General features: G+C 36.2%; 4 protein-coding genes across 4 annotated transcripts; 2 read left to right on the plus strand and 2 right to left on the minus strand.

Moving 5' to 3' along the window:
- The first annotated feature begins 2,770 nt into the window (after window positions 1-2,770).
- On the plus strand, window positions 2,771-3,953 carry LOC123696625 (cuticle protein 16.5-like). The gene is made up of 2 exons (XM_045642943.1): window positions 2,771-2,888; window positions 3,098-3,953. Exons 1-2 carry the CDS (start codon window positions 2,877-2,879, stop codon window positions 3,884-3,886), a joined length of 801 nt encoding a protein of 266 aa, XP_045498899.1. The 5' UTR covers window positions 2,771-2,876; the 3' UTR covers window positions 3,887-3,953.
- A 1,617-nt stretch (window positions 3,954-5,570) lies between these two features.
- LOC123697045 (endochitinase A-like) lies at window positions 5,571-18,939 on the minus strand. Its single transcript, XM_045643463.1, has 9 exons — window positions 18,904-18,939; window positions 18,142-18,737; window positions 15,373-15,497; window positions 14,008-14,072; window positions 13,220-13,866; window positions 11,097-11,238; window positions 7,135-7,208; window positions 6,522-6,567; window positions 5,571-6,426 (listed from the first exon to the last, which is right to left on the minus strand). The coding sequence occupies exons 1-9, from the start codon at window positions 18,913-18,915 to the stop codon at window positions 5,638-5,640; spliced, it is 2,496 nt and encodes an 831-aa protein (XP_045499419.1). The 5' UTR covers window positions 18,916-18,939; the 3' UTR covers window positions 5,571-5,637.
- On the plus strand, window positions 10,531-11,593 carry LOC123696626 (cuticle protein 16.5-like). The gene is made up of 2 exons (XM_045642944.1): window positions 10,531-10,665; window positions 10,755-11,593. The coding sequence occupies exons 1-2, from the start codon at window positions 10,603-10,605 to the stop codon at window positions 11,466-11,468; spliced, it is 777 nt and encodes a 258-aa protein (XP_045498900.1). The 5' UTR covers window positions 10,531-10,602; the 3' UTR covers window positions 11,469-11,593.
- A 3,101-nt stretch (window positions 18,940-22,040) lies between the features above and the next one.
- On the minus strand, window positions 22,041-23,067 carry LOC123696628 (cuticle protein 16.5-like). The gene is made up of 2 exons (XM_045642947.1): window positions 23,024-23,067; window positions 22,041-22,707 (listed from the first exon to the last, which is right to left on the minus strand). Exons 1-2 carry the CDS (start codon window positions 23,033-23,035, stop codon window positions 22,123-22,125), a joined length of 597 nt encoding a protein of 198 aa, XP_045498903.1. The 5' UTR covers window positions 23,036-23,067; the 3' UTR covers window positions 22,041-22,122.
- Between the last annotated feature and the right edge of the window lie 407 nt (window positions 23,068-23,474).

Raw genomic sequence — 23,474 nt, forward strand, 5'->3', positions numbered from 1 at the left:
CTTAATTAAATTTAATTAAAGTCAACTTTGGAGCGCCATTACAGCAGCAGCGTTTCAAATGAATTACTTATATAAAAAAAAATAAGGAAAAAAAGTTTCCTCAAAAGACCATATTATAATACAACATTGGTCAGAAGTAACTTTTTTGTAAAATGTATAAAAAAATGGAGCAAAAATTTTACATAGAAATTTTCTTTAAGTTTTCTTATTACTTCTTTAAGTTTCAATTTAGGGCAAAAACATATATAATTGTGGGAAAAAATTTGCGTACCTAGTTTGATTTCTTTATATTTCAAAGGGGCCCCCAATTCTTGTGTGCCCAAGGGCCCCGGCATAGTCTAAGACGGCCCTGATTATATTTCCTCTTTAATGAGCTAGGTAGGTACCTACTATAGATTTTGTTCTTACATATTAAATTATTTATTTTAACTGTTATTTTAACTTCTCTATTAATTTTATTTTATGAATAGAAATGCAATTTATTAATTTATTATAATATTAACTATATTGCTATAAAAAAACTGGATTTAAAATAATGCGTGTGATATGAAAAAAAAAGAGATTTATTTATGTACTTTAATACAAAGAACGATGTGTGAGTAAACCTACCCAGGTATCAATTAGGTATACGTGTTTCAATATAAATATCTATTATATAACGCACACATAAGTTTCTTTTTAACATACGACTCTAGACATAATTATGTCCAATATGTTCTTACCTATATTCTTAAGTGCTCGTATTAAGAAGCCTTCTAATATGTAGAGTGAGAATTCGCACATGGCATTTTGTTACATGACAAAAGTGATGGTGAAGAAACTGATGAACTCAAGAACTACTTTACTTAAAATTATTTTATCGGGAATCTACATTATTACTGAGTTTAATAGGCTAGGTTTTCATTACATGTGCATTATGTAGCAGGTAAAGAAAGGAAGAGTTTCTAAGGGGCAAGGGCAGTTATGTTGTTATGTACCTAGCTGATATTATCCCTCTGCTGTGTAACACTATGATTTATTCTCGCTCGTTGTTTGATGGTTTAACTGTTACCTAATAGTTAATAATTTTACGCTACACTTATAGTAATGAAATTGATGTAGGATAAATGATAATATGCTGTTAAAATTTGTAGTTATGGAACACTTATTGTAGGTTGGTACGATTTCCTTAGTACCTAATTGTAATTGCGATTTTGATGATAAACAACAGAAATCTAGTCAACATAAAAAAAGAATACTTACCTACCTAATACAAATATGTTTATAATTATTACTCGTATTATTTTTGTTAGGTACATTTAACAATTAAACTATTCAGTATTTCGTAAAGGTATATCATTAATTATTAAAGTAATAAAGGTACGCATGTATAATAAGGTATAATTTATGAATAATTTTTAATATAACTATATAAGTAATATAAGCGTATGTACAGTTAACACCAGAGATATGACTAATCTGAACATAAAAACACCAAAATGTCCTTGATATGCTTGACCTATGTGGGTGCAAATTTATATTTATCAACTATAATTACAAAATGAAAGGCTTGGTACTGTTAAGGTTGTTAGGTAAACGAAATTAAAATATACCCAAGAACTTCACTTACAAAATGAAATATTGTATTACACTGAATTCCTAATTTTATACTTGCATAAATGCAAATGCCTTAATTTGTTTCAACATGCATTAACAACTCTGTTACAAATAACAAACATTTTTGATTTTGAACGAAGGAATTTAAAACTTAAAGTTTACACGAAAAATAGATAAAAAGTTCTTACAATAAACGTAATTATTATTATCCATTGATTAATTATTATAGGTATTATAAAAGCGATTTCCGTTATTTTAAAGTACTTAATGTTTAGATTTATAATTTAGAAAATATTATGTATTTATGAAAAGCTCTTTCGTTTAACTTAGGTAGGTAGTTGAGTTGTATTAATACATTTTTTAATGTAAGCTTGATTGATTGGATTGGATATTTACTATTCGTTTGTTATCTTAACTACGACCATAACAGGAGTAGACCATCAACGAAGAATAATTAATTGTATATTGTATTAAATTGTAATTGTATACCTATATGTATGTTTAATCTACATCTACCTACACTAATATTATAAAGAGGAAAACTTTGTTTGTTTGTTTGTTTGATTGTAACGAATAGGCTCATAAACTACTGGACCGATTTTAAAAATTCTTTCACCATTCGAAAGCTACATTATCCACGAGTAACATAGGCTAGGTTTTATCCCGGAAATCTCACGGGAACGGGAACTATGCGGGTTTTTTTTTGAATACGCGGGCGAAGCCGCAGGCGGAAAGCTAGTAATAAATAAATTTGATTTGAAAAAAAAAATTTTGCAAAAATTGAATGAAATAAGTACCTATTACATCAAACTACCTGTAAATATTCCGTGCGTGTACGCTTTTATTGCGTTCTCCACATAAGTATTTTATTTTAGTTGTAGGTACATTTGTTATTAACATGATTTGACAATTTTATCAAAAATAAGCTTTGCACTTTCTTGTTTCAATTTCAAAGTTGTGTACCTATGTGTTATTATCGAAGCTCTATCAATACATAAGTAACGCTCTTATTATGATAAATATTTTCTATTAAAGGTTTGCACAATGCACATGTACATGTAACCTCAAGGCTTGCTCCTGGTATAGTGCCGACAAACAAAACAAACGGAACATGATTAAAATTGAAAGTCTATCTCTGAGTCACTCCTTACGTACCACCTACCGAATAGCAGCCTACCTTGACAATGAAAGTAGACTGAGCGCTTTGGACGAACGTTTAGTATAAAAACCAGGGCACTTCCAGCAGAAATTATTCAGTTGCCAACTTTAACAACAGAAACATGTACGCCAAGGTGTGTGAACATTGGATTATTAAGTGATATTAATTACTTTTATTTAGTCATGTGTAATACGAGAAAGTCAATTAAATAAGTCAGACCATTGTTCTTTGCCTGTGGGATGATCTGACTTCGTGAGACATAGAAAAGTGATATTTTAAATCGGATAATTGATTTTAGTGTAAAAAAGAAAAGTTTAATAAAGTATAATGCTTTATTTGCAGTTGATCGTCGCTCTTTGCGCTTTGGGCGTCGCCCACGGCAGCGGCCTGTTGGCAGCCGCCCCAGTGGCCTACAGCAGCCACGCCTACGCGCCCGCCGTGTCCTCTGTGTCGTCCTACTCCACACAGACCGCTCACGCCGCGCCCATCGCCACCTACGCCGCCGCGCCCGCCATCCACGCCGCCTACGCCGCCCCAGCGGTCTCCGTGCACGCCGCCCCAGCCGTCGCCGTGCACGCCGCTCCCGCCGTCGCCGTGAGCCGCACCATCGCGCCCGCCGCCACCTCCTACTCTTCCTACTCCTCCACCACCGCACACGGCTCTCCCGTGGCAACCTACGCCGCTGCCCCCGCCTACTCCACGTACGCCGCCGCCGCTCCCGCCGTAGCCGTGCACGCCGCGCCCGCCGTCGCCGTGAGCCGCACCATTGCCCCCGCCGTGTCGTCCTACTCTTCCTACTCCAGCCAGACCGCGCACGGCGCTAGGGCTATCGTCGCTCCCGCCGCATACGCCGCTCCCGTGGCCGCCTACTCCCGCACCTACGCCGCCGCCCCCGTGGCCGCCTACTCCCGCACCTACGCCGCCCCCGCCTACTCCACCTACTCCGCGGCCGCTCCCGCCTACTCCGCGTACTCCACTTACGCCGCTCCCGCGTACTCTAGCTACGCCGCCCCCGCGTACTCCACCTACGCCGCCGCCGCTCCCGTCCTCAGATCATCTGTGGCGTACTCTGCTGCCCCCGCCGTCTCCCACATCTCCTACAACGCTCACGGCGCCAACTACGCTTGGTAAACTGAATCAAATTATATCAACTTGTTGTGTACATAGATGAAAAATTAAAAATGTGTTCCTAAAATTATTTATACTCTATTTTTTATCCCCATCACCTTTTCTCCATACTTGACAATATTAAGAATCGAAAAACATTATCATTTAAAGGTGTAGGTAATTAATGTACTTTATAATATTATATTACCTAAACATTTGAGTAAAAAAAAATAAACATTCAAAAGTTAAAGAATACAATATTATCGATAAACATATCTAATAGGTAATTATGTTACTTGATGTTTTTGGTTTAATGCATTCAAATGCTTTATAACTATAAATTTATGAAAATTTTGGATTGGTGTGAAAGGATGCGGGTTCGAGTCCCGCCTCATGATCAAATTTTTTCTACTCTTTATAAATTTATATATTTTGTAAAGGTGTGTTCCTTAGACACATTAAACTGATAGAATAGAAATGCGATCGCTCTGGTGGGCCACGAGTGGCTGAATTAGTCAAACATCGGCTCCGGATTGGCGCGAAAGGATGCGGATTCAAGTCCCACCTCGTGATCGAATTTTTTCTTTTCTTTTTAAATATAAATAATATGTAACTTTCAAAGATATTAAGTTTACCATGCAAATTATCTTAATAATCTTATTTTCTAAGCGCACTCGAAATATACATAATATGATCATCATCAGCCTACTGAAATTACAGAATAATTAATTGGGGTTATAGAATTAGCGCGTGAGTAGAAAGCAATAGAACAGCGACTTTCAAAAATTACTAAACTAATTACGGAGGAGAAGGTTCAAAATGTTTTGTGCGACCTAATATTTTGATTGAGTAAATAGTGGAGATGAAAAAAATTTCCGATTGGCTTTTAAAAACTTGCTCTATCTATCAGGTAGCTATCTTGGACATTCCATTTTATTACTCATAAGGATTCAAATGAAAAATTAAAATCTAAATGTGGCAAGTGCAAAAATTTAATTCACACGATGATTAATAAAATCAAAGTAAAACAAGGTGTTTAATTACAAGAAATTTTTAAAATATTGCACAATGCAAGGGCGACATGAGACATCACCGGAAAAAATCGTCTTTATATGTCTAAATGGATTTTTTTTATGTGATTTTATTTTTTTACGGGCCCTTGAAGTTGTGAACATACTGGGTAATTTTATCTTTCTTTGCATTTAATTCTTTTTTTATTCCATTCAAAGATCTAAGGATAGTAAATGTTACCATACTGAATTGGCTTATCTATCAGCTTAGCACACAAAAAAAAATCAAGCATCTACCGCAATAATTCACGTCACCATGAGTGAAAATCTCATCGTACTCAGCGATTGGTGAAAAATTGAAAACATGTCATAACCACGAAAATACGAAAAATCGTATAACATACATGGGGGTGATTCGGATTTCGTATAGCCCTCTAAGTCCTTTATCTCCCAGCTTTAGTATATATCACTACTTTTTGGGACACCCTGTATATGTATAAAGAATACCTAGTTCATTATCATTTTATCAAAAATAAACATAGAAATGATTAGTATTTATTTTTAAGTAATTAGGTATTCGTCAGAAATATTAAAACAATAGTAATTGTTTTAATAGTAAGTCTAAAGTCTAAACTATGTTATATAATATTATTTTGCGACCAATTTTGTTGATTTATTTGAGAAAAGAAAAGTCAAGCTTAGATTTGTGAACGATTTTTATTTTTCAATTATTTACATAACAAGTTAACAACACCATGACTTAAATTACCAAGCGTAGTTGGCGCCGTGAGCGTTGTAGGAGATGTGGGAGACGGCGGGGGCAGCAGAGTACGCCACAGATGATCTGAGGACGGGAGCGGCGGCGGCGTAGGTGGAGTACGCGGGGGCGGCGTAGCTAGAGTACGCGGGAGCGGCGTAAGTGGAGTACGCGGAGTAGGCGGGAGCGGCCGCGGAGTAGGTGGAGTAGGCGGGGGCGGCGTAGGTGCGGGAGTAGGCGGCCACGGGGGCGGCGGCGTAGGTGCGGGAGTAGGCGGCCACGGGAGCGGCGTATGCGGCGGGAGCGACGATAGCCCTAGCGCCGTGCGCGGTCTGGCTGGAGTAGGAAGAGTAGGACGACACGGCGGGGGCAATGGTGCGGCTCACGGCGACGGCGGGCGCGGCGTGCACGGCTACGGCGGGAGCGGCGGCGGCGTACGTGGAGTACGCGGGGGCAGCGGCGTAGGTTGCCACGGGAGAGCCGTGTGCGGTGGTGGAGGAGTAGGAAGAGTAGGAGGTGGCGGCGGGCGCGATGGTGCGGCTCACGGCGACGGCGGGAGCGGCGTGCACGGCGACGGCTGGGGCGGCGTGCACGGAGACCGCTGGGGCGGCGTAGGCGGCGTGGATGGCGGGCGCGGCGGCGTAGGTGGCGATGGGCGCGGCGTGAGCGGTCTGTGTGGAGTAGGACGACACAGAGGACACGGCGGGCGCGTAGGCGTGGCTGCTGTAGGCCACTGGGGCGGCTGCCAACAGGCCGCTGCCGTGGGCGACGCCCAAAGCGCAAAGAGCGACGATCAACTGCAAATATAAAAAATAAAAAAATGTTTTAGTATTTTTCACCCATCAATCATAATAAAATCATTTAATTACAAATTTATTATTTTAATACACACCTTAGCGTACATGTTTATTGTATTAAAATTCGGAACGGAATAATTTCTGTAAAAAGCGCTACAGTTTTTATACCGAAAACATTCACAAGTGATCGGGCGAATTAACCACTTTCATTGCCAAGGTTAGCAGCTTTTCAGAGGGTACGATACTGTCTTATTGTCATTCTACTTTCATTTTATTTATGTTTATTTCATCACAATATTTATCTGGTTAAGTATTACGAGATATTCCGTGTTTTCCAATTACAGCACTAGAGCGCATTATGCGGCATAATGCTTAACGTTGAATGTTCCAATTACAGCAATGCTTCGCACAATTGAGCACTCTTATAAGTAATGCGCGTGAATTGATACGTGCAATCGATTTATCGTAAGTAATTATTAATTGTTGGAAAAAAATTTAAAGCTTTCGTTTCATTGTAGTTTTTTCGAAATAATCAAAGTTAATTCAAATTGTGTTAAAAAAATCAATATAAGTATGGATGAAGGTAAATCCAAATTATTTAAAATAACCGTAAATAGTTTTCAACCAATTATTATGTATACCACTTTATTTACACATTAATGAGGTTATTGTTATGAATATTTTTTTTTTCATTTTTTTTTTTGCAACCTGCTGGTGCGTTTCACGTTCCAATTAAGCATCAGCATAATTCGGCATTGTGCGCCACTGAGTCGCATTATGCTCTGTAATTGGAAAACAGCCTAAATTACCTATAAAGTCTTAATCTTATTATATCACTTGAATTTAAAATAGAATGAGTGTCTACTTATGAAAGAAGGAGAGGATTAAGTGGGAACCTTGTTTATTAAAGTAATATTTCCATATCTAAAGGGTTATATATAAACCATATATAAAAAGGAACAATATAATATTAAATAACGCATAGAGCGCTGATTTCAATATTAATATTAATAAAATTTATTTATTTTATTATTTTATAGAACTTAAATACGTAAACAAAAAATATTAGAATCACTATTTTTTTATACAAGTTATCAATATAAATAATGAAAATTTTAAAATAGTTAAGTAGGTATATTTATTTTTAGCTGAGCACATGACTGTCATATGTAACGTAATTAAATTTCATACTAATAAATATTAATTTTTAAGTAGAGTATTAACTCTACTTTTGAACACCAGTTGAAATTTATTAGATATTAAAATAATTTATTTAGGTCAATTATTCATAATACCTAGATGTAAATTAAAATATATAAATATTTTTCAGAATGACCGATACAAAATAAGAACTAGGTAAGTATAGAAACTTATAGATAAGTAAATGAGACATAAATTATTTTTAAATTGTAACGCCTGAAGCGATAGATGAATCATGAAAGTATTCTTCATAAACTTAAATAAAATTTGATTTGATGTGCCAACATAAATTTTATAAAAGATGCTTTTAGAATAACTTTTGGTTATTTATAAAATCATCATGAGCTACAAAACTGAAATTTTATGGGATAATTCTATTGCATGTATCTAACGACAGATCCAGAGCAGTGGTGGCTCAGTGGTGAGACCTCGGACTTCGAATCGATAAGTCCGTGGTTCGAGACCAGGCGAGCGCGCAGGAAATAAATTGATTTTTCAATTTATCTGCGCATGTTGTAACATCACCACTGCTCGAACGGTGAAGGAAAACATCGTGAGGAAACCGACATGTCGAAGAATTAAAAAAAAAAAAGTTCGACGACATGTGTCATCCGCCAACCCGCACTTGGCCAGCGTGGTGGATTATGGCCTGTACCCTCATAGGAGGCCCGTGTCCTAGCAGTGGGAACGTATATGGGCTGATGATGATGATGATGATGATGTATCTAACGACACACGTATGCGAAGACATGGGTAAAATGGTAGTATGTAGGTACATATTTCTATCAATTTATTGATAAATAATCGCCGCTGGAGTAGTCCAAACGTGGTAGTTCAAGTAATTGAAATTGGAGTTATAGCAAGAATGCCAATATAAATATTTATGCATTTAAAAGATTTATTTACCAAAAAACACATTTCTAAAAGTTTTGCTGGCATATCTGATGCATATTATTTTAATTAGTCATTGCTAGAATTTACGGGCTGTTTGCAATAATTGATTGAATTGGATTCTTTAAATTAACAACTGTAACTATTACAAGTCGGTGTAATAAACTTACATAAGCCTTGTATAATATTTTGGCGTTTATCTTTTAAATTAATGAACCAATCTTAACAATTACCTACATACGTTTCCTGCATTGAAGTAAATGTAGGTAGGTATGTCAATCAGATCTAGAGTAACTGAGGAACATACCTTTAAAAAATTTGACGAATTAAGTTTTTTTTTTAATGTGAATTTTCCCTTTACATTTAAAAAAATGCATTGATTAAATTCTAGAGTTATAAAACTTTGTATAGAATTAGTATTATTAGACTATTTCGTAGGTTTTAGAAAAATATGTATTGTAATGTAAAAATTAATCGTTATCAATAATTAATCAACTCCAAACGCTATAATTTAATACCTACTTGAAAAATAAAAAATATGATACATAGCAGACCTTATATTCTTTTAAATATTCTTATGCTAAAAGAATGGCTATGTTTAGAACACATTTTATGGTATTGAGAGAGCAGGGGCTAACAAGTTCGTTAATATTTCATAAGACAAAGCCTAGTTGCAGAGAATCTAATATTTTACGAGACATAACTTCACGTCTTGCTGAGTTTATATTTTATACCATGTGAGGTTTTATTATGCCATTTTATATGATGAAATAAAAAGGTTTTAAGAAGTTTAAATTAACTAATTCATGCATAGGTGTAATAGTCAAAATTTGTCGGGGTCGGATAATAAATAAAATGTTACTTAATATATTAATGAAATGAGAATTTTAAATGCAAATTTGAAATTGTAATCATAGTAATAGTTAAGTGCTAACTGCTAACATAAAACAAATTACACATATAAAAAAAAATTGCGTTTGCCTTAAATGCGGTCTACTTACATGTTCATTTTTTTAATATGTACATTTAAATGTATGTTTTATGTAAAATGTATAAAAATAATAGGTACTAATTCTATCAGTAAATACTAGGTTCTATGAGTATTAATTCCTGTTATTTGTTATACCTATGTAAGAAATAAAAAAAAATGAGAGAGAGTGTTTGTATTCTTCCGTGTAACCTATTAAATCAATATGTGATTTAATCTAGGTATTTATCTATTAATCAAGACGAGTTCGATATAGAGCTTATTTAAATGCCCATGGTTGTGTTATGTGTCACAGAGTAAGAAACGCAAACGTATAGACGCATCACCTAGTAGATACGTAGATAAGATAGATCTCCCATTACTATCCCTTACACTTTAATCGAGTAGCCATACTTTAAAGGGATTCGGGATTATTTGCAAAGCCATTGTTAGCTTTCATTTCGTCCCTCTTTTCTTTTATCTTTTACTGAGTTAAACCTTAGTACTTTTGGCGATGGTCTCTGTTGTTCGTTGAAAAAAAAAACTTAGGTACATATTCACGAGGACTTAAAGTTATAATTAAACAGTTATAATAACTATCTAAACATTCATTTGCATACAATTTGCAAATAATTAAACAAGTCAATTTCGTTATATTTTGTATTACTAAGCTTAAATGCTTTGTTTAGGATTATTTAAAAAGCACAATAAAGCAGTGTGATTGAATTACTTCTCTATAATATTCTTTGAGAAATATTAAACAGGATATCAATTACAATAACTTCTAACAAGCCAAATACGATTTAGACACAAAAAGGGAACGCATATTATTTGTAATTCAAATGATTGTGTCGTAGTCAACGTTTATAAGCGTTATTTCGATAAAGTAGTATCTAGTACACATATTAATAGGAGACTGGGTGTAGCTTTGCCCTGACATTGTTACAGTTGTATGTAGGTACAGGATTTTATTAGAGAATTGATACTATTTTCTTACTAAAGTAATCCTTATTGCATGTCGCGAACTATTATTTTTCGATATCAAAAGTTGCACCACATATTGCACAAAACTTATCTTAGGATTGGGTACCAGTTTGTTCACAGTAGTATATAAGTGAATGCATGTGCTTTTGAAGTCACTAAGTAACATTAACTCAATCAACCCTATCATGTATACTAAGGTATTATTACCAAAGAGTACTTGAATATGTTTTTTTATTTAGTGTACCGTGGCTTGTCAAATTTCTAAACTCTTTTCTAATGCTTTCAGGTGGTAACTTTCCTTTGCGCCGTGGGCATCGCGTCCGCTGGCAACTTATTGCACGGAGCTCCCGCCGTAGCTTACAGCGCTCCAGCCACATCCGTATCGTACACTACACAGACGACCACATCCCACGGTGGACCAGTCGCCACCTATGCCGCTGCTCCCGTTGCCACATACGCCGCTGCCCCGGTGGCCACTTACGCTGCCGCTCCAGTTGCCACTTACGCTGCTGCCCCAGTAGCGACATACGCCAGAACTTACGCCGCGCCAGCCGTGTCTTACGCCGCCCCAGCTGTGTCCACTTACGCCGCGCCCGCTAGTGTTTCTTACCAATCAGTGTCCACTCACACGTCCCCCGTGGCTGTAGCCGCTCCCGTAAGAGCGTACGCTGCCCCCGTGGTCAGAACTTATGCCGCCGCCGCTCCCGTATACGCCAGGACTTATGCAGCTGCCGCCCCCGTCATCACCAGGACTTACGCCGCCGCCGCACCTGTTGTAGCTAGGACTTATGCCGCACCCGCATATGCCGCGTATGCCGCTCCCGTAGCCCGCGTCGCCCCATCCGTATCTTACGCTTCCGTGGCGACCCACGCCGCCCCCGTGGCCACTTACGCCGCGGCTCCCGCTTACGCCACTTACGCAGCCGCAGCACCCGCCTACGCTTCATACGCCGCTCCCGCTATCTCCTACGGTGGAGCCTATGGTGGCCACGGCTGGTAAACAACCAAAGCATTTTATTTCTGTACATAACTATCTAATCATTAGAACGTAATATAAAGAACTATTGACTGTAATTGTAATAATAATGAGAAAAAAATTATTAATAAAGCGAAGTTGAAATTAAAGAACACTTTTTTCTTGTTCCTTTACCTATATCAACATAGATTAGTTCACATGCAAAAGTCATCAGTCCTTCTATCAGTTACAAACTTTTTTTAGACTCAACAGTCAACACTGAAACGATATGCATTGCTACTATCGAACTAAACGACACTATTTTGCACATAGTATCTAATGATAGATATACTACTAGGTTTTAACTATCACTATACATACTATATAGGTTTGTTATATTTAACTATGTATATTACCTCTTCCTGGTTTAATCTACAGGTATAGCAATGGGCTACCTACTTAGGTCATAGAACTATAACTTTAGTAGAAACAATACTACACAAAACTGACGCCTTCCCGGCGAATCTAAAAATAAAAAGCATACTTGTAATAAAGCAGAATTGCGGAACTCTTGGCACTAACAAAAGACTACAAATGACGACGAATCCATTGTTGTTTTAACTTTTACACACACTCTTATATCTATAATATTGTGTATAGCGACTAAGGAAACTAGAAACAGTTTTATAAATGTTAAGGAAAATTGAAGTGCTCTTTATCATATTTTTTACAAAGTGAGATAAGGCGCCAGAAGTCTACCAGTTAATTTTTAATCCTTCCCTTCGGTAATATACTAAATTGTAATGATCTATAAATATTCCTGAAATAACACGTAAGATAAATTAAATAAAACAAACGTCAGTGTTTTCGATAAGCATCGATAATAATTAATAATATCGATTAATTAATTATAGAAATAAAACCACTGAGCCATTTATTGCTTTCATAAAGTTGCAGGCGTATGCAAATAAACAAGTTTCCCTACCTACCATAAAATAAATATGATATAATTTCAGTATCCATTACCGAGTTTCACAGTTCATACCAAAATATTTTTTTCCAAAATTGATTAGTTTAAATGGATATTATAAATTGAGGGAAGAATAAAAAAAAATCGGGGGTTCGAGAACAGGTGAGCCTGCAGGAAATAAATTGAGTTTTCAATTTCTCCTACTCGATAGGTGAAGGAAGACATTGTAATGAAACCGACATGCCGAAGAATCAAAAGATCGACGACATATTGTGTCATCTGCAAACCTGCACTTGGCCATCGCGGTGGATTATAGCATGTGATAACAGCTGATGAGGCTCGTGTCCCAGAAGTGGGAATGTGGTCTTATGATGATGCTACATGTTAAAATCTGTTGCATATAAAATAACTGCAATGTTTATGAATGGCATGTTGTGCCTCAAATGGTTTGAATTAAGTAATAAGGATACAATACATTGCAACTATTTAATGACCCATTCACATTAATACCTAGTATTTTAAAGGAATGGTCTTGAGTCTCGACCAGTGCAAGTGTGATGAATTATTTGAATAAAGACCGACGTAGTATTTAGTGGTTTTTCATAAAAATATTTTCCATTACAGTATACCTCACTGATTAAAATCGGAGTGAACTCTTTAAAACAAATTTAAGTTTAATTTGAAATGAGCTCTTTATATGTACTTAGCGCGCTTATTATGGCGATTAGATTTGAAAAAAAAAATATAATATTTAATTTAAATAATTTATTTTTGTATTTATCATTTTAATAATTTATTGTAGGTCGTTATATCTTTGGTTGATTACCATCCGTAGTTAACGCCCACACCGGAGTAGGTGACGTGGGAAACCGCTGGAGCCGCAGAGTAAGTGATGGCAGATTTGACAACTGGAGCGGCGGCGTAAGCTACGGCAGGGGCTGAGTGGTAAGTGGCGATACCAGGTGCAGCGATCGTCTTAGCGACGACGGGAGCGGCAGCGTAGCTGGCCACTGCGGGAGCAGAGGCGGCGTACACAGCGGGAGCAGCGGCGGCGTACACAGCAGGCGCGGCGTGATCGTAGTGCGCGACAACGGGAGCAGACACAGTCTTGGAGCTCGACACGGAGGAGTAGGAGACTGCGGGAGCTACGGACTTGGTGATGGTGGCGACGGGAGCGGTGTGGTAGGTGGAGTAGGCTGGGACAGCGTGGTACGCGGAGTATGCGGGTGCGGCGTAAGATGCTACGGTGGGTGCGGCGTAAGTCTTAGTCACGACAGGGCTGGAGTAAGCCACTGTTTTGGCGAGCACTGGGCCAGTGGCGTAAGCTGTGACGGGGGCAGTGGCGTATGCGGCGACCGGGGCAGCGTGGGACGTGTAGGAGACGGACGAGACGGGCGCGCTGTAGGCGAGTGGAGCGGCGTGCAGCAGGTTGCCGGCGGAGGCGATGCCCGCGGCGCACAGGAAGATTAAGACCTGAAAGAAATAATAAGTTATAATTTCATGGTGAATACTTCACATCATACTAAAATTAAAGCGACGATAATTGTTTCATATAATTATTTTGTAGATATATTATAAAACTATAATCTATGAATAAAGATATGAGGAACACACCTTGGTGTACATGTTTAATTGATCCGCTGTTGTCAATGGAATACTTTCGGAAGCGATCGCGTGTGCTTTTATAAGTGTAAGTCTGAACAACTACCACCATTCACGGCTCGCGCTCATCGCCGCCAGCGTCGTCAATGTCAAGGCGGATCACCGCCTAAAAGTCAAGTTAAATAATTCAATATTCAGCCATGATATTTGCTCGTATTGATAGCAATAAAATTTGTAATACATAACTTAATTAGGTAGTTACATTTAAAATGATAATTAACACTGAATTTCTTATCTCAACATTTCTGTACGACAAAATATTATATTAATTTTGGTTTAAAAGACAGTATCTTAGCAAAAAGATCATTTTATTTATACAACCATAATATAACAAAAAAAAACAATAAAAAGAAGTTATTATATGGTACGAAAAGGACGTAGGTATTACAATTGGCGGCAGATAATTAATTAATTAATTAATTACAATTAATTTTTACATTATATTATTATTATCACTAAGCAGTTATCACTTATCATTCTCATGATCACAGATAAATAATTATTCTCGATTCGGGCTAAATCATAAAATGCAGTAACAACTAGATTATAGACACTTATAGAGGTGTTATAATTGCATGCACTATGAGGTCGTATAGGTAGAGACTTTATTATATTGGCAAGTTGTTTGTCACGAAGAAATTAACAATTGAGAAATATTCTTAACGCTTTAAATATAAACAAAAACTGTTAATGTAACTGTTAACAAAAATTACTTGCATTTTAAAGGTTTAGTTACGAATACATGCAATAAGTTTTAAAGAAATGGCGAGGTAGTATTTAATTTTTGTAGAACGTTTAAAAGTTATAAAGTTAAAATAAATTAGGATAACTTCTATGTGTTATAATATGATACAAGTCATAGTTTATAATTCAAGTAGATATGTAACAAAAAAAATACAAATATTATGCTGTATATATATACAGCATAATATTTGTACATGTAGCAAGGTTTTAACTGATGTCCGTATCATGTAATTGCATTAATTTTAAGATGAACAATACCTCGCTCTCTCTATTTCTCCTCTCCTCCCTTTATGTTTTATGATAATTCTGAACTAGACCACTACCTTCAGCTATTTTCAATATTAGACAATTTTATTCACCTGTAGGGAGGTACTTGGCCTGTATGTTTACAGCGTAACAACATATAATTAATATTTATTAACAAATCGACCAAGCTAAGTATGCATCTCGTCGGAATGCGGCGCCCCGCCCGCTTCCCCGATCACCTTCCCAAAATCTAACAAACTAACAAAATAAAATATAACAAACATTTGTTTACTTTTTTTAAGTCATAGCGAATGCTTTTTTGCAGACCGTACATAAGCGTCAGTGTGATGTAATCGACGCGAGGTGCAAACTTATTTTGGTCGAGTTGTACTAATCTTTCTTTTAGGATTAAATCTGTCTCCTGAAATTGAACATTGTCGAAAATTTGTAAACTGCCACACATTGCTTAAAATTTAATGAATTGTTTGTTGTCATAATTCCCATTCCCATTCACACGGTTAAATCACAGTGTCGTGTTAAATATTTACGAATACTAGATATCTTATAGGTTATAACCTTACGGCATTTAAAATTTTATAGTAACAGATACCTGCAAGGAGTCACGAGTTCAGAGATGTATCTTATTCGTTAGACAAATGACTACCGGTGCTACCGCTGGATGCACATAGAAACATAAAAAAAGGAGTTCATGTCTTTAATTCCACTGCATATTAGTAACTGGTTAAAATTAATATCCCTAAAACAATAAATATAATTTTTTAAATGCCAACCAACTTGTATTATATATTGTAGTAACGTAATAAAACTGAAAAGTATCCTTATCAACAACTAGCTGTGCCCTGCGGTTTTACCCGCAGTTCTCCACTCCTGTTGGTCTTAGCGTGATGATATAGCCTAAAGCCTTCTTCGATAAATGGGCTATCTAACACTGAAAGAATTTTTCAAATCGGACCAGTAGTTCCTGAGAATAGCGCGTTCAAACAAACAATTAAACTATCAAACTGTTTGTTTCAAACATAACTTTACAATATTATGTTAGCATGTGAATATGGTATAGCGAATCTTCTTATATGTTTTTCTATCTGTTTGTTCTACGGTTGGATCGGGAGCAATGGGACTTTCACTGGGATATAGCTGACGTGTATACAGTAACTTCTTCTTTTATCATTTAATAAAAATAGTAATAAGTATTTTGGTGTTTTATTTCATACCTTATATTATAATATACTTTACTCCATACATATTATGTATGGAGTAAAGTTAAGAAATCAGGCTTTTTTACTTATCTTTCAAAACTCTATCAAAAACAGTACATCAATACCATAGTTCTATTTGTCAATCAGAACACGCAGGTATAACCTGTTTGCTACTGTAGCACTTGTACTGATAAGGACCTCTTCAGACAGGAAGCGTTTGCCCGCTAGCTTATTCGAAGGGATAAATGTGTATATAACAATGCAGTTTTAATAAAAAAGTACATGTATATTTAAGAAAGAAATAGAGAGTAAGCAATTATGTAGTATTTTTTTATTCTAAAAGCAGCTTTTACATTTATTTAAATGTTCTTATTTGCAAAGCTCTTAAGCTCTTTACCACTTAATCACCCCAAACATATTGTAGTATTACTTATATGTATATTAGTGTATTACTTATAAATATTATCCCTTGACTTTTGAAGGCAAAACCGGCCATTAATAAAACGTTGATTTGTTATCGATATTTTCTACTTCACTACATAGTATAAAACAAAGTCGCTTTCTCTGTCCCTATGTATGCAGATTTTTAATAGATAGAGTGATTCAAGAGGAAGGTTTTAGTATATTATTTACCAGCTGTGCCCCGCGGTTTTACCCGCAGTGCTCCGTTGGTCTTAGCGTGATGATAACCTCCTACCTACAACCTTCAACCTTCCTCAATAAATGGGCTATCTAACATCGAAAGAATTTTTCAAATCGGACCAGTAGTTCCTGAGATTAGCGCGTTCAAACAAACAAACTCTTAAGCTTTATAATATCTAATATATAAAAATCAATGCCACTTTTCGTTGTAATTCCATAACTCGAGAACGGCTGAACCGATTTCGATAATTCTTTTTTTATTATATTCCTTGAAGTACGAGGATGGTTCTTATGTAGAGAAAACGTTAATATGTACCACGGGCGAAGCCGGGGCGGACCGCTAGTATTAGTATAGATTCGTCGATTAGTAAGAGATCGCAGATATATGTAACTAGAATAAATCAGGCTGTTGGTAAAAAGGTTGGCAACTCATGTAGCTATGGTATTTATACTTATTTATAAATATAAGCAATAAGCATGCCTATATTTTAACGCTTTTGCTCAGTGTCCATATTATTTTAAATACGTGAAATTTGTTTCGTCTATTCAGTTTATTCTTCCTAATTATCTTGGCGTATCTAGAGTAATAATGTTATTTTTTTAAATAGATTCTCAGATATGCAAGGGCCTAAATATTTGAATTACATATATGATAAAAAATAAAAATATTACATATAAGGTAAAGTAGGTAATCTTATATTTAATATATAAAAATGAATCGCAAAATGTGTTGGTAAGCGCATAACTCGAGAACGGCTGAACGAATTTCGTTAATTCTTTTTTTATAATATTCCTTGAAGTACGAGGATGGTTCTTATGGAGAGAAAACGTAAACATGTACCACGGGCGAAGCCGGGGCGGACCGCTAGTAATTCATAATAATAGGTTCTCGAGCCGGTTGGTAATGACTACTACTGAAACGAATTGTACTTAAATATCATACCTACTTTTTGATAAAATCTCGGATGTTGTTCATTTCTTAAAATATTTGTTTCACACATCTCTCATCTATTTATTATTGTTGAAGATTTCAGTTGCACCTAGGAGAAAATATGATTTTTCAAGAAATTTGGGATTTAATTGGTCTCTTTACTGTTGTTGTTTGTTAATGAAAATATTTAAATGAAAGATAGAGTAATTTTTATATTGTTTTATTTTTGTAAAACAACATTAATAATTTAATATTATTATATACATACATACATACATACTTCTCTATGCATCTTTGGTTGATTACCATCCGTAGCTTGCGCCCAATCCGGAGTAGGAGACGTGAGAGACTGCGGGGGCGGCGGAGTAAGTAATGGCGGACTTGACCACGGGAGCGGCGGCGTAATGGGCTACAGCGGGGCCGGAGTGGTATGTCGCTACAGGAGAGGCGTGGTAAGCCACGGCGGGAGCGGCAGCGGCGTACACAGCGGGCGCGGCGTGAGCGTAGTGCGCGACAACGGGAGATGACACAGTCTTGGAGCTGGACACGGAGGAGTAGGAGACGGCGGGAGCCACGGACTTGGTGATGGTGGCGACGGGAGCGGTGTGGTAGGTGGAGTATGCTGGGACGGCGTGGTACGCGGAGTACGCGGGTGCGGCGTAAGATGCTACGGCGGGTGCGGCGTAAGTCTTAGTCACGACGGCGGGGCTGGAGTATGCCACGGTCTTGGCGAGGACTGGGCCAGCAGCGTAAGTTGCGACGGGAGCAGCGGCGTATGTGGCAACCGGGCTAGCGTGGGATGAGTAGGAGACGGAGGAGACGGGCGCGCTGTAGGCGAGCGGAGCGGCGTGCAGCAGGTTGCCGGCGGAGGCGATGCCCGCGGCGCACAGGAAGATTATGACCTAAAAAAGATTAATTTGTTACACTGTTACATTTGTTACAAGATTAATATCTTACTTTAAATTAATAAAATATTATAAAAATGAAAACTGAATTGATCTATTGAAAAAGTAATAATCTTTACAGGATAAGTATACAGGCTGCAAAATTGCAACATAATTATAATACCTTGGAGTACATGTTTGATTGTTCCGATCTCGAAGTTGGAATGTTTTTTTGATCGGTAGCTGATGCTTATATATGGCCCAACAAAACTGGTAGCCGCAATGTGTTTCACGAACATCGCCGCGAGATACAGTTTCAATGCCAAGGTTGTACTCCGCCCATAACAGTGATAAATCTTCACTTATAAAGGAACAGTGATAGATCTTTATAAATATAATTTTATAGAGTTCCAAATATTAATTATATTGAGGAAATGTTGGTTTTTTATATTTTATTTTTCAGATAATAATTCACTAACAGGTTGGTACCTATGCGAATACATATCATCTTACAGGCACATAGATTCTTCACGATAATCGTAATTTTTTTTCACCCATTCTTATTACCTGCCTTGTAATTTTGGCAGCAGTATAATTTATGCTAAAATTAAAAAGAAGCTTTAATGCATTCATTATGATCATAATGTACAACATGATCCTTAATACGAAAGGACGCCAGCAGGACACAACTAGTATGGTAATTTTAGCATCAGGAAATAGGCTTCCGGTGATGTTTACTATATTATTAATTTTAAAGATAAGCCGAGAAATAACAAATACCTGATATATTTTTGAAATCAATGTAATAAATTTGAATATAGTAGGTTCTGTTTTGTTGTAAATTTGAATTAGTATATAGGTAGTGTCTTTATATATAAATAAAAAATGGCTTTGAAATATTTTTAAGCACTGTATAATAAAAAAATTAAGGAGAAAATCAATACAAAATAATGTGCATACAAAATATTCCCTAAGGAAATTATCCCAGTACTTACCTATTTAATGGAAAAATTAATGGTTGATAAAGGTACCTACTTATGATAACGAGACATACACGATGCAAATAAACGTTCCTCAGGAACTGTAGAATGTGTTGAAATATAAAACAAATAATAATGTCACAGGTTTAATAACACATTGCAGTCAAAATACAGCGTATGTCGTAAGAGCTAACAAGGCTTGCTAGAATGGTTAAGTTTTAGCAAAATTATCTTAGTGCAATTTGTAAGTAAAATTTAGTTCGAAAATTTTATTGTGTGGTAATAAAGTATTGCTCATCGCGGAATGAGTCAGGATCGAGGTTACGTTATAGTAGGTACAGGGTTGATTTCATTAAAGTTGTTTAAAAGTTACTTTGATACATTTGCAACTATACAATTGTGAAATAATTATTTATGATATTAGTTACATCCTGAGCTCTAGGAATCTCGATATAGCTAATAGGTACTAGATCAAAAATCTATTCTTGGTAACGGTATAAACACACGTTGACTAGATAGGTCTTCTGCATCTTGATTTTGATTTTTTATAAGACTGCACCAGGATCCATGCAAGGGATAAGTTGTCTCTCAAGCTTATCACTCTAAGAAGGCGGTCAAGGTGGTTAGGCTTTCTCATTAATTAGTTTATGTATTAAAGTTGGAATTGTAAATAAAATCAAGGAATATTCCTATGAGAATTATTGTTGTATCGCGGTGAAAAGTAGTCTCTATCACACTCTAGCTTTAATTCTATATACAAAATGAAACCACAAAATTGCTACATTGCATCGTGAAACAAAAAAAAAAATTGGTTGTCTGTAAAGTCGGTTTACCAACGGTTTACTGACGATAGTTGAACGTGACAACGTCCGATTGTGCTTCTTTGTCGCTCGTTCCGCACTCTCGCTCGCACTTCAAGCCTTACATGGAACGCCTCAGATGAGTCAGAGCGAGGTAACGCCGCATGAGTCATGTTTTTTCGTGCGTGCAGCCGGCTTTATCGAATTATAAGACGTTGTCACGTCAATAAACAAACAAAACACTCTTGCATTTATAATATTAGTAAGGAAGTAAGGACGATGATAAGGATACCATTTTTATAGATATGTATCGTCATTATAAATTACAAGAAAACAACTGCATGAAAAACGATGTCATCAATTTGGTTTAAATAAACAATTATTACTGATACTGAGTTCCTTCTTTCAAAATTACTGTTAATTGTTTTGTATAACATCACTTTGTGGCTTAATTAATTATTAGTGTGCATTTGTGACATTAAAAATAATGAAGCATTGTTAATTGTAACTGACATCATTTCAAATTTTGATAACTGTAACTCTCAAAATAAATTTATTAAAAAATGATGTTATGAGTAACATCGTTATCACATGCACATTATATTATGTAATCGTATCAATAAAGAAAGTGTGTAAATTTAACTATAAGATAAATGTTTATTTTCAAGTTGAAATAACTCTAGATGGAGAAATACATGAAACAACTATAATATGTTATGTACAACTATTATTAATTACTAGTTTTATTTAACATCTCTACAGTATGTTTACTTAAACATAATTAAAACTTATATTAAAAACTTTTTTCTAGAGAAGAGCATATATTTTTACCAACGTATCGACATTGAGATTTTCATCGCTCATTATTTTCATGTTATAAACCGGAGATAGTAATCAGAGCAGACTGTGATTACTATCGTTAAATAAACATTTAATTACTATGATTCATCAAAACGACCTTAAAGCTTATTACATTATAATCAATGTTTTATTCATCGCTTATAAAATGATACTCAAGTAGCGTAACGGTGATAACGGTGATAATCGTAATATAAACCTTATATTAATTTAAGAGAGTATGAAAATGTAAGGCTAAATTCAAGTTGGATCTATTTTTCAGTATGGAAAATATATAAATGAATTTTTATAATATAATAGTCTTTACCATATAAAAAAGTAGGTATTCTTTTCTAAGAGCTTTCGAATGTTTGTTCTTAATGTGACCTAACTGATAACTGACTTTTTTCCTAAAATTGGTAGCAGACTTTTTTTTTAAATACATACAGAATATATAATAAGGGTGTATAATTTTGCTTATAACTTATAAAGTAGTTTAAGGTTACGTGATAATACTCATAAATGAATTGCATAAAGGTGGAAAATGTCAAGTACACTTTGTGATTTAGTGTAAATTATTTATCCTTAAGTTATTTTATTTATGAGCATTGAAAAATACTAGTTAACCAGATTATTTTACTAGTTACAAAATTACAGTTATTGGTAAGAACCACTTATAATTAAGGAAATAAAACGGTGGCAAGTAGATTTTACGATTTATTTTACTAAGTAAAAAATAAATATCAAAAATCGTTTTAAGAACTAATTTTGTACAGTTTAAATTGATCACCAGCCGTAGTTGTGGGACAGGCCGCTGTATGACACGTGAGATACAGCTGGGGCAGCAGAGTATGAGACGGATTTGTATACTGGGCCAGCGGCGTAGGCAACGGGAGCGGCGTGGGCAGCGTAAGTCGCTACGGGAGCGGCATGGGCAGCGTAAGTGGCGACGGGAGCAGCGTGGGCAGCGTAAGTCGCGACGGGAGCGGCGTGGGCAGCGTAAGACAAAGGTGAAGAGTACGCTACGGATGGGCCGTACGCGGCCACGGGAGCAGCGGAGTAAGCTACTGGGGCGTACGACTTAGCGATGAGTGGAGATCCATGGGAGGTGTGGGAGGAGTAAGAGGACACGGAGGAGACTGCGGGTGCGACGGTCTTAACCACTGCTGGGGCGGCGTATGTGGAGTACGCGGGCGCGGAGTACGCCAATGAAGGGGCGGCGTAGGACAGAGCTGGTGCGTAGCTCTTGTACACGGGGGAGGCTGCGTACGAGAGAGGAGCCGACGCGTACGCGGCTACTGGAGCGGCGTATGAGGCGCCGTACAGGCCACCGGCGCGAGCGGTCGCTACTGCGCAAAGGAGGATGATGAACTGTAAAAAAAATACACAATTAAAGTTAAGTAATCGATTAAAATCAGATAAAGCATTTTTACAGTTACTTATTGATATCGATGATATTGTATTATTTGACCACATAAACTTTCTTAAAGTCAAGTTGGAAATTTTATTTTTTTAATATTTTTATGAAATGAAAAACAATATTAAATAATTACATTAAATTAAAATTCAATGGTTAAATAAAAAAATCCATTATAAAACTTATTTAGAACAAAACATAAACGCTTATTATTAGTCACTGGTCACAATTAACATCATATTAGAGCTTCTATTAAAATGTGCTCCGTACCTTAGCTGCCATTTTGTTATATTAAATCCACTACTGCAAGTGATACATTCTAAGTTGCGTGGTTCACTTATATAGTATTGAAGTTAGACATCCCCATGCGTTAGGCATACGTCATCAACCCTGACCGTGGTTATGTAGAGGTATGAAATTCTATTGGCCTTCTCGCAATTATAAGCGGACGTTACATGTGTGCTTAATAAAATGTAATTATTCGAATAGAATGTCTTAAATTTATTTGTTTATGATTTATTCAGTGGTAAACGGTTTATTGGAATTATATTTTAATTCAAAAAACGGCTAGTAAGTAATGAGACAAAATACTCTTGATTAAAATCTAATATTAAACATTCTAAAATTTAATATTTTCAGAATTCAGATAATACCAAAATATATTAAATGTCGGCGATTTTTATTTGCATATTTTGCGTTTAAATTAATTATTTATTGAGCC

The sequence above is a fragment of the Colias croceus genome, chromosome 13, assembly GCF_905220415.1.
Source record: "Colias croceus chromosome 13, ilColCroc2.1".
Taxonomy (NCBI): domain Eukaryota; kingdom Metazoa; phylum Arthropoda; class Insecta; order Lepidoptera; family Pieridae; genus Colias; species Colias croceus.

Coding starts and splice junctions, on each gene's coding strand:
- LOC123696626 (XM_045642944.1), top strand. CDS start 10,603: ATGCATGTGCTTTTGAAGTCACTAAGTAACATTAACTCAATCAACCCT. Junction 10,666..10,754: donor ACCCTATCATGTATACTAAG/GTATTATTACCA, acceptor TAATGCTTTCAG/GTGGTAACTTTCCTTTGCGC.
- LOC123697045 (XM_045643463.1), bottom strand. Junction 14,073..15,372: donor CACACTGACGCTTATGTACG/GTCTGCAAAAAA, acceptor CACTTATAAAAG/CACACGCGATCGCTTCCGAA. Junction 13,867..14,007: donor AATTAAACATGTACACCAAG/GTGTGTTCCTCA, acceptor TATTTCTTTCAG/GTCTTAATCTTCCTGTGCGC.